Source organism: Oncorhynchus mykiss, chromosome 22 (genome assembly GCF_057628025.1).
Source record: "Oncorhynchus mykiss isolate SJ-2025 chromosome 22, ASM5762802v1, whole genome shotgun sequence".
In the NCBI taxonomy this organism is placed as follows: Eukaryota; Metazoa; Chordata; class Actinopteri; order Salmoniformes; family Salmonidae; genus Oncorhynchus; species Oncorhynchus mykiss.
The window spans coordinates 17,732,602-17,747,422 of record NC_143043.1 but is presented as its reverse complement, the minus strand read 5'-3'; the positions used below and the strand labels follow the sequence as shown (position 1 = coordinate 17,747,422).

The 14,821-nt window shown below is 42.5% G+C and overlaps 1 protein-coding gene across 6 annotated transcripts in view; it reads right to left on the bottom strand.

Moving 5' to 3' along the window:
* lrp2a (low density lipoprotein receptor-related protein 2a) overlaps nt 1-14,821 on the bottom strand; it is a 70,824-nt gene that overhangs the window by 50,670 nt on the left and 5,333 nt on the right. For all 6 annotated transcript variants that reach the window (XM_036958840.2, XM_036958841.2, XM_036958843.2 and 3 more), the window contains exons 2-12: nt 11,485-11,592; nt 11,121-11,243; nt 10,800-10,916; nt 9,904-10,014; nt 7,465-7,578; nt 7,069-7,185; nt 4,717-4,860; nt 4,496-4,615; nt 4,239-4,367; nt 3,541-3,710; nt 2,264-2,487 (exon numbers count right to left, since the gene is read on the bottom strand). In XM_036958840.2, the coding sequence (XP_036814735.2) occupies nt 2,264-2,487; nt 3,541-3,710; nt 4,239-4,367; nt 4,496-4,615; nt 4,717-4,860; nt 7,069-7,185; nt 7,465-7,578; nt 9,904-10,014; nt 10,800-10,916; nt 11,121-11,243; nt 11,485-11,592 (1,477 nt within the window). The remainder of the gene's footprint in view (nt 1-2,263; nt 2,488-3,540; nt 3,711-4,238; nt 4,368-4,495; nt 4,616-4,716; nt 4,861-7,068; nt 7,186-7,464; nt 7,579-9,903; nt 10,015-10,799; nt 10,917-11,120; nt 11,244-11,484; nt 11,593-14,821) is intronic.

Here is a 14,821-nt window from a genome sequence, read left to right as displayed (position 1 = left end):
CCCAGAACAAAAGCAAATTACCTTGTGAAGATGCTGGAGGAAACAGGTACAAAAGTATCTATATCCACAGTAAAACAAGTCCTATATTGACATAACCTGAAAGGCCGCTCAGCAAGGAAGAAGCCACTGCTCCAAAACCGCCATAAAAAAAAGCCAGACTACGGTTTGCAACTGCACATGGAACAAAGATCGTACTTTTTCGAGAAATGTCCTCTGGTGCACTTCACAAAATAGATTGCATCTTGAGGGAGGGAAATTGTGTGGATATATTGAAGCAACATCTCAAGACATCAGTCAGGAAGTTAAAGCAAAGTTGTGGAAAAATGGCTTAAGGACAACAAAGTCAAGGTATTTGAGTGGCCATCACAAAGCCCTGAGCTCAATCTTATTGAAAATGTGTGGGCAGAACTGAAAAAGTGTGTGTGAGCAAGGAGGCCTACAAACCTGACTCAGTTACACCAGCTCTATCCGGAGGAATGGGCCAGAATTCACCCAACTTTTTGTGGGAAGCTTGTGGAAGGCTACCCGAAACATTTGACCCAAGTTAAACAATTTCAAGACAATGCTACCAAATACTAATTGAGTGTATGCAAACTTCTGACCCACTAGGAATGTGATGAAAGAAATAAAAGCTGAAATAAATAATTCTCTCTACTACTATCCACAATAAAGTGGTGATCCTAACTGACCTAAGACAGAGATGTTTTACTCTGATTAAATGTCAGGAATTGTGGAAAAACTGAGTTTAAATGTATTTGGCTAAGGTGTATGTAAGCTTCCGACTTCAACTGTACCTACGCCCACGCAAACAAAACATGCACACAAATGCATACTGACGCCACACACTCACACACCTCGTACCCCTGCATATCGACTTGTACTGGTATTCCCTGTATACAAGGCATTTATTTTCTACTCCCTAAATACACTGAGTGTACAAAACATTAGGAACACCTTCCTAATATTGAGTTGCACCACCTTTTGCCCTCAGAACAGACTCAATTTGTTGTGGCATGGACAAGGTGTCCACAGGGATGCTGGCCCATGTTGACTCCAATGCTTCTCATAGTTGTGTCAAGTTGGCTGGATGTCCTTTGGGCGATGGCCCATTCTTGATACACACGGGAAACTGTTGAGCGTGAAAAACCCAGCAGCGTTGCAGTTCTTGACACAAACCGGTACACCTGGCACCTACTACCATACCCTGTTCAAAGGCACTTAAATCTTTCAAGGCAATCCATGTCTGAATTGTCTCAAAGCTTAAAAGTCCTTCTTTAACCCGTCTCCTCCCCTCATCTACAAGTGACATCAATAAGGGATCATAGCTTTCACTTGGATTCACCTGGTCAGTCTGTCATGGAAAGAGCAGGTGTTCTTAATGTTTTGTTCACTCAGTGTATAGCCATGTTATTTTTAGTCTTTATTTTTTTCCACTGTGTCCTCATTTCACCATTTACATTTTTTATTTGATTTTTTAAAATCTTATTTTGAACTCTGCATTGTTGAAAAAGTACCCGTAAGCAAGCATTTCACTGTTAGTCTGCACCTACGTGTAGACTACGAAGCATTTCACTGTTCGTCTGCACCTACGTGTAGACTACGAAGCATTTCCCTGTTCGTCTGCACCTACGTGTAGACAACGAAGCATTTCACTGTTTGTCTGCACCTACGTGTAGACTACGAAGCATTTCACTGTTCGTCTGCACCTACGTGTAGACTACGAAGCATTTCACTGTTCGTCTGCACCTACGTGTAGACTACGAAGCTTGTCTACGAAGCATGTGACAAATACAATTTGATTTGATTGATGTACTGGATGCAATATTGAACATCGGTGAACAGGATTCCATAGCAGCAAAGTTATCCATCCTTTTAGCTATAAAACAACCAGGACTGCAACTCAACCAAAGGTGATACATAAGCGGATTTCCTTTTTTTAATTGAATTTGAAACAGACACATCCTCCACTGTCTTTGTTCCTCGGTCTTACAGGAGGGCCAGCCCTAAATCCCACCGAGGTAGAACAAGTGTGTACATTTAGCCTCACTTCCCAATTCACCTGTAGCCACCTGGCCCAGGCTCCACTCTGGAACCACACTATTGGATTACAATGAGGCTCATCACTTTTAATACTGCTCACTAATCCGCCAGGAAAATCTGCGAATCGAACACACTCATTACTCCCTACCGGTACAGCATGAGAGAGAGACAGATAGATAGAGGGATGGAGGGATGGAGGATAGAGGAGGTCCCCTCGACTCACCCTACAGTTGGGTCCACGGCCAGCCCTCTGGGGTTTCCCAGATTCTCTGCGATCAGCGTCACCCGGTTATTCCCGTCAAAGTCCACCATGTCAATCCGGTTGACGCTGGCCTCCACCACATACAGCTTATTGTTCACCCAGTCCACGGCTAGGTTCTCTGGGTAGTCAACTGATACATTTAAAATCACCTGCATATTGGAACCGTCCATATCCACCGAAAACACCTGGCCACAAAAGAAAGCATTGTCGCTAGGAGATTAGCTCTTTGGTGGTTAAGGCTCCGGAAATTCACAGAGATATAAAATAAAAAGAGACTGTCCGAGAAACAGGGATATGTCACCATAATACCTCAATATGAGAAGGAAATTACTGTCATTAAGGCTGGGCTTTGGTTGCTTGTCTGACTTCCATCTTGTCTGTCTAGTAGCATTTGAGCGGTGCTGTCGGATAGTATTGTGAAACCTCTACCCTACTGATTCCAAGATGGCACCAGTTTCTCAGGCTTGAAGCCTTGGCACCTCAGAAGGGATAGTGCTCTTTACAGCTCTGGCTCGTTTGAAACAAGACCCAGGCGTCTAAAAAGCAGGATTTTCAGCTGACCTGTTTAAAGAGAAACTGAATATGTGGAAGTAGCCTGCTAGTTTAACCTTCCTAGTACGTTCACATGGCCTGTTTGTGGTCCCCCCAATTTAAATACGCTGACATTCCGCCATGGAGGTGACTGATCTACACAGATACCCCACTGCTGGTATGTCCCTGCTTTTCAGCCTCGTGGCTGGGGATCAAACCATACAGAAGCCAAGATGCTGAACAAAGCCCTTTGAGCTGGCCAAAGAATGCATATAACAGGGTGGACTCGGTGAAAACAAATACTGCACGATTACTTTGAACACGATCGGGTTACAAAAATTACACTGAGCTATGCGAACATCGTACCAGCATATCAGACAGTTTTCCAGATTAGACATTTTGGATTCCATTTCCAACCTACTTCCCCTTCATTATGACCCAGCCATTTGGGAGCCGGCAGGTCTACCATTTGTACAGTATTAACAGTGGCGGTATCTTAACAGATCTGACAAAGTATTCCCTCTCCTTTGAGGGGGGGGGGGGGGGGTGCAGGTTCCTGTACAACTCAAGCATTTCCTCAAACAATAAGCCTTTCTATCCTGTGGACTGTAACTACGGTCCACTGTACATGTAATTCTAACGATGCACTGATGCCTTAACAGGGCCACAGGAACCACTCATGTGAAGTATTTTAATGCCAGTATTACCTTGTTCTGAATAGTATCCGTCCAGAAGACTCTATTGAGGAGGTAGTGGAAGTCCACCCCGACAGGGACTCCTCTGTTCTGGGAATGGACCAGGGTGCGAGAGCTGTGTCCATGGATGTCACCAATCAGCAGGTCTTGGCCATTGGAGAACACCAGCAAGGCTACGCTAGCTACAGACAGTAGGCAAGGCAATCAGTAAGACAACATGCTCAAACATTTCATCATCTCTTATAAACACCTGTCATATGCTGTTTAAGCAGTTGTTTTTTGACTGTATATACTGTATAATCATTCATTCATTTACTCAGCAGTGGAAAACAGAAAATAAATAAAAATACATTTTAGTCTGTCAGTTTTGAAGCCATACTATTGGGTTGATTCAAATCTTAATCTCTAGTAATACCTTTAGTAAGATTTTTCATTTGATGTCATTTTTAGAAACCCAAATGGTCAAGACAATTTGATCTGTATTATTAACACAGCAAATCCCTCCTTGCTTCTGGCCTCAAAGTCAGAGGGGTCCACAGACACAAACGACTGGCAGAAATAACACTCAGTGTGCAACAATGCACCAGAAAGCAGAGCAGGCAGACAGAGGCTGGCAGACAGGAGGCTGGGTTGAGGGTCTGAGGGCCTCTAGCCAGCAGGAATGACTTTGATATGTTGAAGTATATTGAAGCTCAACACTGGCCACTCACTTGAGGTGTTAGCTCTGCAGTATCGGTGCTGCTCCAGGAAATATCCCTCTCGACAGCTGCAGCGGTGGGTTCCCATCCTGTCTTCACAGAGCTGGTCGCAGATGCCCCACATCTGACAGTCGTCAAAGTCTTCACCCAAGAATGAAATAAGAAAAAAACGGAATAATTCAAAGCACACATCCAATATTCTACCTCTAGTAGACTGCGATTCCAGTTCTTTCAATGTACTGTAACGGAGTGAATTTACCAGTATTTACCAATACAAGAGCGGCTGTTATTGTTGTTGACAGTGTACCCAGAAGGACAGGAGCAGGTTCCTCCCTCAGGAGACGCATGACAGCGATGCTCACAGCTCAGAGAAGCACACCTCCAGATACCTGACCATCACAGACAGACACACATGACTCCCAATGTCACTTCTCAAAATGACGTATGTGCGTGAGTGCATGCACTTTAAACTGGTTGTATTGTTACTGACTGCAATTGCGTCCAGCAGTGGTGTTGGCCTCATCCTCTCCATCTGGACATTGGGCTGTCCCATCACACAGTTGGTCCATTGGGATACACAGGCCTGAGGATGGACAGGGCCATTCTCCAGGATAGCACTCGCGTGATACAGAGTCTGCAGAGAGAACAAAGTCATCTTCATTGGCTTGCTTTGAGAAAACAGCAACCATGTGTGGGGTGTGCATTGAAGACAGCAGCCTTATTGGAGGATCCTGCAGCCCATTCTCCAAAAACACTCTTCGTGTGAGGAGGAAAAATATATACAGTGCCTTGCGAAAGTATTCGGCCCCCTTGAACTTTGCGACCTTTTGCCACATTTCAGGCTTCATACATAAAGATATAAAACTGTATTTTTTGTGAAGAATCAACAACAAGTGGGACACAATCATGAAGTGGAACGACATTTATTGGATATTTCAAACTTTTTTAACAAATCAAAAACTGAAAAATTGGGAGTGCAAAATTATTCTGCCCCCTTAAGTTAATACTTTGTAGCGCCACCTTTTTTCCCATTCCTCCTTGCAAAACTGCTCGAGCTCAGTGAGGTTGGATGGAGAGCATTTATGAACAGCAGTTTTCAGTTCTTTCCACAGATTCTCGATTGGATTCAGGTCTAGACTTTGACTTGGCCATTCTAAACACCTGGATATGTTTATTTTTGAACCATTCCATTGTAGATTTGGCTTTATGTTTTGGATCATTGTCCTGTTGGAAGACAAATCTCCATCCCAGTCTCAGGTCTTTTGCAGACTCCATCAGGTTTTCTTCCAGAATGGTCCTGTATTTGGCTCCATCCCATCAATTTTAACCATCTTCCCTGTCCCTGCTGAAGAAAAGCAGGCCCAAACCATGATGCTGCCACCACCATGTTTGACAGTGGGGATGGTGTGTTCAGCTGTGTTGCTTTTACGCCAAACATAACGTTTTGCATTGTTGCCAAAAAGTTCAATTTTGGTTTCATCTGACCAGAGCACCTTCTTCCACATGTTTGGTGTGTCTCCCAGGTGGCTTGTGGCAAACTTTAACCGACACTTTTTATGGATATCTTTAAGAAATGGCTTTCTTCTTGCCACTCTTCCATAAAGGCCAGATTTGTGCAATATACGACTGATTGTTGTCCTATGGACAGAGTCTCCCACCTCAGCTGTAGATCTCTGCAGTTCATCCAGAGTGATCATGGGCCTCTTGGCTGCATCTCTGATCAGTCTTCTCCTTGTATGAGCTGAAAGTTTAGAGGGACGGCCAGGTCTTGGTAGATTTGCAGTGCTCTGATACTCCTTCAATTTCAATATTATCGCTTGCACAGTGCTCCTTGGGATGTTTAAAGCTTGGGAAATATTTTTGTATCCAAATCCGGCTTTAAACTTCTTCACAACAGTATCTCGGACCTGCCTGGTGTGTTTCTTGTTCTTCATGATGCTCTCTGCGCTTTTAACGGACCTCTGAGACTATCACAGTGCAGGTGCATTTATACGGAGACTTGATTACACACAGGTGGATTGTATTTATCATCATTAGTCATTTAGATCAACATTGGATCATTCAGAGATCCTCACTGAACTTCTTGAGAGAGTTTGCTGCACTGAAAGTAAGGGGCTGAATAATTTTGCACGCCCAATTTTTCAGTTTTTGATTTGTTAAAAAAGTTTGAAATATCCAATAAATGTCATTCCACTTCATGATTGTGTCCCACTTGTTGTTGATTCTTCACAAAAAAATACAGTTTTATATCTTTATGTTTGAAGCCTGAAATGTGGCAAAAGGTCGCAAAGTTCAAGGGGGCCGAATACTTTCGCAAGGCACTGTATATATATTTTTTAACCTTTATTAAACCAGGTAAGACCCATTGAAGTTAAAAACCTCTTTTGCGAGGGCGTAGTGACAAAAAGGCAAAACAGGGATATAGCAGCGTGTAAAAATAGAAAGTAAAATACAAAATACACACAAAAGCGTCACAAGTTACAGACACGATTCAAGATTAGAAACAACTGCGGCGATCGCAAACAGTGTTGTCGATCAGAGTCTTAAAAACAGACAAGGACACTAACTCCCGTAACTTTAATATATTTTGAAGAATTCTAAAGCTCTTTTGGAGGGGTGAGCGATCAAAGAGGGATTTGACTACCACACTTTAAGGAGCACAGAGCCTAGCCCTTACCAACCACGGAAACCAGAGGTGAATCAGGTTTCGACAAAGCAGTGTTTCTCACTCCTTCAAGTGTGCTTCAACTGAACCCGCTTACTGTTTCTTTGTCAGGGATTTGGGTCCAATATTAGAAATGTGTCAAGAAGAAGGGGAGCTGTCACTCTGTAGCATCCATACCACAGCCTTTCTCATCTGCATTGTCTTCACAGTCGTCTTCCCCATCACAAAGCCAGACCTGGTGAACACAGCGACCGCTGGGGCACGTGAAGTAGCTCCCTCTGCAAGCGGGATAGGCTGCATGGAGGGAGGGCGAGAGAGAGAGAGTGAGAGAGAGCGAGAGAGAGAGAGAGAGAGAGAGAGAGAGAGAGAGAGAGAGAGAGAGAGAGAGAGAGAGAGAGAGAGAGAGAGAGAGAGAGAGAGAGAGAGAGAGAGAGAGAGAGAGAAGCACATCGAAAAGGTCAGATTAAGTCCAAGTTAGGGGGAGAAACTATCTGGGTGAGGAGTTAAGATTAGAGGTGCAGACTATGGGTTGACAGATAGCAGTAGTGGTGCGAGGAGGGTAGAGGTACGCACTGCAGCTCTGTTCATCACTCCTGTCTCCACAGTCGTCGTCATGGTCACAGACATAGCGTTGAGGGACACACTCTCCGTTTCCGCATTGGAACAGGCCACTGCTGCAGTGCTGTGCTGAATAAAACAGACACCAAACCCCTTCAGTGACTGTCTGTATGTGTCCGTTATTCATCTTACCCCTGCTGCACTGACCGGATGAGGGCCTGGTTAAATATGTGGTCATGCGTCACAGCAGTCATACAATTTTGTCAGCCGGCGATTGTCAAGCAGATAACTGCTGGTCTCACGGTAAGTGACCGTTAATTAACATAAACACATTTAGCATCTCCTGGCTTTCACACACTGATGCAGACCTTTGGAACATCTACATTTAAAAAAAAAAGTCTAATAAATCCACGTAATATAGCCTACACCATAACAATAAATCCATTATTTAATTTAGACAGGTCTATGTAGTCTATTTCAGAAGAACAGAATAGCATTGTCTGAGTTGTCCTCATGTTAGGTCCTGATCTGGCCATGCCATATGGCTGTGGGCAACACTAGTTAATTTAGCAGACAAGATTTGCTTAGAATTCCGTGGCATTATTTTATATTGTTTTATCGTCTGAAGAACACAAATGAACAAAGCTGAATAAAATAGAAAGGATATTTTCTCCAAATTATTTGAGTGAGTGCGCGCATGTGGCTATTCTGTGTTAACAAAAAAACAGGTACTGCCATATGCTTAATTTACAGTTATTTATGTAACTTTAGTTGTTATACAAATGTTGGGCTATATGTTTTGTACATTCTAAGGCTGCATGATGATTTGAAAAAAGTTGCATGAAAGGCATAAGCTCTGCTTTGTTTTTTTGCTCAGGCTGTACAAACTCCAATAGTCTCTCATTAACAATTTGACAAGCACTTGATAATGCCTCGAATTTCCCGGCTGCATCCCCTTTGTGCGGCCGTAATGCCCCTAAAAAAATCCATGTCTTTTGGCCGTTGTGCCCTTATAATTCCCTTCTCCCGTCTGTGTGCTGAAGCACCTCCCACTCACATTGCTCTCAGTCACTTGATTGGGCCTTTTTCACAGGCTACAAGTGAAGACAGACACATCGGGGACGCAACTGCTCGAGTCCTTATCTAATTCCCGAGGCGCATATTGAAGATATTGGAAGAACTGTCCACATTTACTTTTCGTTAGCCAACAAGATGAGTAAGTCTAACAAACAGCAAAAGCACTAGCCTATGTCAATCTTCTATCCCTCATAGTACAAAAGTTGACCTATTTTATTCTGTGTGAGAAATACATATTCTAAACATAGTCTGGGACAGTTGTGGGATGCGATAGATCCCAAATTAATACAAACCACTAGCATCAAAAAAACTGTTTTAAGCAATGAGCCTAATGCAACAGATGAGAATGTTTAGCTTAAAATGTTGATAAACTATGAGGCTGTTTCTTCACATTATAAGCGCAGCAATGTGCACACGGCAGCAGGCTATAAGAGCAAATGTTCCATTAGCAGGAAAACACCATTCTCAAAAGTGACCACAAATGTGATTATTCATGTAATGCTTTTATTATAAAGGTGCATTTTTATGGTGAAAATGATCTTCCCCAAACTTGAAACTCACACGCTAAGAAGTTATTTGGCCACTTTAGTTGTGATACAAACCTTATCAAAACATATTGGCCCATGGGCTAGGCTACATGAGGTGTGCGACTAGGATTTGAAAAGTCACAAAAAAAAAGATGCGCTGTTTGCCTTAAGCTGGGCATCATTCACAAGTGATAAGCTAATATTGTCACCCATCACACTATTCTTGATTTAAGCTTGTCTTTACATATACAAAATAATATATGTGTGAAATTAGTTTTTAATTGTAATTCACCATTATCATGCACCTGTCTCGAAACAGGGGCAGCGGAACAAAATACATGTAATCTATGCACTTAAATAGAGAATGAAGAACCCTTTTCCCGTGGTTCATTTTCATGCCAGCCAGGTAGGCTATACTCCTGTTTTAAAGAGAAGCAATGTGCTTAATATTAGGAAAGCTGAGAAATAAATATAGTAGGCCTAGCCTATAGAAAGCTGATGGGATCCTCCTATTTTAATAGAGGCCATCACTCTGTTTTCTCACGCAATTACATAGCCTATAGAAATGTTGCGCAACATGAGCTCAAGGGCTCTAATGAAGTGTTTGATTAGATTTTCGAATACATTTGCATTGATGTGATTAGAGGGACAATAGAGTGCGGAGTACCAGGCAGTTAGCAAGCTTGGTAGGCTACTAATGACCATCAGCAGCATCAGAGCTTGGAGAATCATAATTACCGTGACTAAACGGTCACGTGGAATTTGACTGCCGTCACGACTCGTGACCGGCAATGTGGCGGTAATACGGTCCCCGTAACAGCCCTAGTCACGGCCAGAAGTGAACACTTACTGCAGTTCGCCTCGTCTGACCCGTCACGGCAGTCCATGACCTGATCACAGTGCTGGGTCCGGTTATAACAGGCACTGTTGGCACACCTCATCTCTGTACACTCACGGTAGTCTGAGAGGGAAATAAACATGACAAATCATACCAGACTGACATAGAACAAACCCATCTGTGGAATATTCAAAGAATATCAGGAATAAGCATCAAATCGTTTCCTCAAAGAGGTGCATAATGCTTTCCCTTTCAAATGTCAAATGTCAAATGTCTCTACTAGTCTTAAACATTTCTCAAACATGACATTTCTCCAATGTCAGTAGTCTTAACGCATTCCTATATACAGTTCTCAAGTACTCAAGTGCTAACACAACTATGCAATTAGCCAAATGTAACAGTCTGCTGCTAGCAGATCATTAACTTAGCTGCTGCGTTGGCAGCTCTAACCCCCTTTTAATCTCATTAACAGTAGAAAATATACCCTTAAATGCTCCCCCATGAAGTCACGTTGGCAATTCACCTCTGAAATATAAAGCTTTGTACGTAATTATGGCAAACAGGCTCGGCCTGTAATGGCGAAAAAAAAAAATGATGAAAGCTAATGGGAGGATAAAACACTTACAGTAAGTTTTCTATTAGCGCCAAAAACAGTCTTGGCTTTTTTTTCTGCCATTGTGAGATGACCAAAGTGTGCAGTGCTGTGAGTCTAACATTTCGGCACAATAATGGAATAGCAGCTGAACTTCAGCTTGACTAATCCCCAAGGAATCTGCAATCAACCTCTGACAACAAGAAGCATATTGTGGCCATTCTGTCAGTCAGCAAGCCTCTTAATCTTACAAATTGATTAAAATGCCACAGGAGCCTGAGGGAAGAAGGTAAGTAAGCCACACTGGGGAACTTACGGCAGTCTCTCTCGTCAGCCCCGTCGGAGCAGTCGGGCAGCCGGTCACACCTGTACTCCCCTGGGATGCAGGCCCCATTGGTGCAGCTGAACTGCCCACTGGAGCACGTCCTACCAGCTGCAGAGAGATTGAGGAGCAGCTTAACCACAAGTGTAGCATTTCTCTAACCCCTTAATTGCCTTTGTCATTGATTTTTGGGTTAACATTTGTGGCATTTGTGTCACACTGGTGAAAATTCTAAATAAAATAGGTTGTACACTGTATGGTGTACACAGTACTTGTGTATTGATTTCCTCTATTGTAGAAAGTGCGAGATCTTACGACAGTGGTGTCTCTCATCTGAGCCGTCCTCACAGTCCTCTTCGTCGTCACAAACCCAGACATCTGGGACACACTCCCCGTCACTCAAGCACTGGAAATGACTCTCATCGCATGTTACAAGGGCTGAGGACACACACAGCACATCCAATATTAGTCTGCACACTCTCAGCAACAACACTCAACACGTAGGTGAAGGTCTAAGTAAGACAACGGCAGTTGATTCTTACACAAGATGCTTATACGAAGCAACGCTTTTGCTGCTCTTTAACAGGGAAATGTGAGTAAATGGGACAAATCCTGTTAAAGTGTAAAGGGAGAGGGTCAGTGTGCAGCTCAGTCCACTGTAAGGGGATAAGTTACTCACGGCAGTCAGCTTCATCAGAATCGTCTACACAGTCTAACGTTCCATCACAATGCCAGTGCTGTGGGATGCATCGGCCTGTCCCACACCGGAACTGCCCCGTCTCACAACCTTCATACAGGAGACACAATATAATAATACTAAAGTTAACTTCGAAATTTATCTTCATTCCATATTTTAGACTAATTCTCAAATCCTATTTTGTAATACCTTCCGTCCCCAGGTGCATAATTCTTCATGATCTTGATCATGTGTATTTCTAAACTAGGTCAGAAATAAGAAATAATTTCCTCTCTCTCCTATAGTTAGCCCAATAAATAGCAGGAACTCTTTGTGTCTCTTATCAAAACATCTAAACCGTGTTGGGTGCGTTTGGGAATGTCTCTTATTGATGGAGCATGGCGTTAACAGCATCGACAGGGACTGGAGATGAGCGTGCCAGCCATCCTCAAAACAGTTACACAACCCTCAGCACACTCATCCCAAGCTTCCTTTTGATGTTCTCACTGAGTGGCATCTGAGGAGATAAGGTACCCCCACTCTACCTTCCCTGACGTTTTCCAGGAGATATCAACTGAAGCAGCATAGTTCAGTGGCATAGCGCTCCGTCAGACCCGTCCGAATTGGAATGTACAATTCTCATTGTCTCTCTCTGACAACCTGATTTATGGTGCATGCTGTTCCTTGTCGGAAATGTAATTGGGATAAATAGTGGTACCAGGTGGTACCGCAACCCTTAAGCCCAAATTCTTTGCTGGGGGAGATGCAAGGTGGTGGTTGGTGGTGCATGTCTGTGGTTGGTGGTCTACAGTGTCTTATCGACTACCTTGAATCACAGTCCCTGCTTGGTCAAATATGTGCCGAAGTGAAGGGTTTGACATTGCGTCAACACCTCAGTTGCAAAAAAAAACTGAAGACATTGTTCTAGAAACACTGAGAAATACAACCAGTAATACAAATACCCCTCTGTTTAATTTCCAATCTATAAATCAAACACTGCCATCTGACCAATCAGATTACACACAAAACACAAACATATATATTTTTAAACAACATTACATTTCCAAACATTGGCGGTAAGATTTTTGGATACTGATTCATGACCTGTTTTCACATAACATAAACGTCAATGGGCGATATCCATCGATCATATGTTATGCATGTATTGTGACTCCTAGAAGCAAATATGCAAGTAATCAGCTATTTCCATTGCATCAGCTAGCTGTGCCATCACCAGTGAGCATGTGCATTGGGTTTCTACTAGCACAACCTTTCACGTGGTGCTTCTCTCCCACTCCAGCTATCAACAGACAACTTCAAATTCCAATGGCATAGGAGCATGTTCCATGATAAGGACATGCAAAACAAGAAGACAGTGGTCCATTGCAAACAAAAAGAAACCGACGTGTTGAAAATATAGCTACTGGACAATTTTGTACGAGAAAAATTATTTTCAATCCGGCCACACCCATCTAGGCCTAACGCTAAACATGAGCTTTCATGAGATAAGGCACTGAACTAAGCATTGGTATGATGTCATCCTTTGATCTTGTGCTGATAAATTGAAATCTCTTGGGAGACTACTGCCTTTTCCGTCTTCTTCTCATTTAAAACAAACATAAACTGATACGGCGTCGGTTGCACAGGTTCTACTGACATTTATCCTTTAGCAGGACGTAGAGACACCAGGAGCTATTCAAGGACAATATGGAATTGTTGGACACTGACATTAAGAGTCTGCCTACTTAATTAAAGAACAAGTCTGGCAAAGCATTTACTAGAGGTCAACCGATTCATCGGAATGGCCGATTAATTAGGGCCGATTTCAAGTTTTCATAACAATCGGAAATCGGTATTTTTGGGCACCGATTTGGCAGATTTTTTTTTTGACACCTTTATTTAATCTTTATTTAACTAGGCAAGTCAGTTATGAACACATTCTTATTTTCAATGATGGCCTAGGAACGGTGGGTTAACTGCCTCGTTCAGGGGCAGAACGACAGATTTTCACCTTGTCAGCTCGGGGGATTCAATCTTGCAACCTTACAGTTAACTAGTCCAATGCTCTAACCACCTGATTACATTGCACTCCACGAGGAGACTGCCTGTTACGCGAATGCAATAGAAGCCAAAGTAAGTTGCTAGGTAGCATTAAACTTATCTTATAAAAAACAATCAATCAATCAATCATAAATACTAGTTAACTACACATGGTTGATGATATTACTAGTATATCTAACGTGTCCTGCGTTGCATATAATCGATGCGGTGCGTATCGTTGCTCCAATGTGTACCTAACCATAAACCTCAATGCCTTTCTTAAAATCAATACACAGAAGTATATATTTTTAAACCTGCATATTTAGCTAAATAAATCCAGGTTAGCAGGCAATATTAACCAGGTGAAATTGTGTCACTTCTCTTGCGTTCATTGCAAGCAGAATCAGTGTATATGCAACAGTTTGGGCAGCCTAATTTGCCAGAATTTTATGTAATTATGACATAACATTGAAGGTTGCGCAATGTAACAGGAACATTTAGACTTATGGATGCCACCCGTAAGATAAAATACGGAACGGTTCCATATTTCACTGAAAGAATAAACATCTTGTTTTCGAGATGATAGTTCTGCTGTTTATGACTTCAAGCCTATCAACTCCCGAGATTAGGCTGGTGTAACCGATGTGAAATGGCTAGCTAGTTAGCAGGGTGCGCGCTAATAGCGTTTCAAACGTCACTTGCTCTGAGACTTGGAGTGGTTGTTCCCCTTGCTCTGCAAGGGCCGCAGCTTTTGTGGAGCGATGGGTAACGCTGCTTCGAGGGTGGCTGCTGTCGATGTGTTCCTGGTTCGAGCCCAGTTAGGAGCGAGGAGAGGGACGGAAGCTATACTGTTACACTGGCAATAATAAAGTGCCCAAAAGAACATCCAATAGTCAAAGATTAATGAAATACAAATGGTATAGAGAGAAATAGTCCTATAATTCCTATAATAACTACAATCTAAAACTTCCTACCTGGGAATATTGAAGACTCATGTTAAAAGGAACCACCAGCTTTCATATGTTCTCATGTTCTGAGCAAGGAACTTAAACGTTAGCTTTCTTACATGGCACATATTGCACTTTTACTTTCTTCTCCAACACTTTGTTTTTGCATTATCTAAACCAAATTGAACATGTTTCATTATTTATTTGAGGCTAAATTGATTTTATTGATGTATTATATTAAGTTAAAATAAGTGTTCATTCAGTATTGTTGTAATTGTCATTATTACAAATAAATGGTAAAAATCAGCCGATTAATCGGTATCGGCTTTTTTTGGTCCTCCAATAATCGGTAT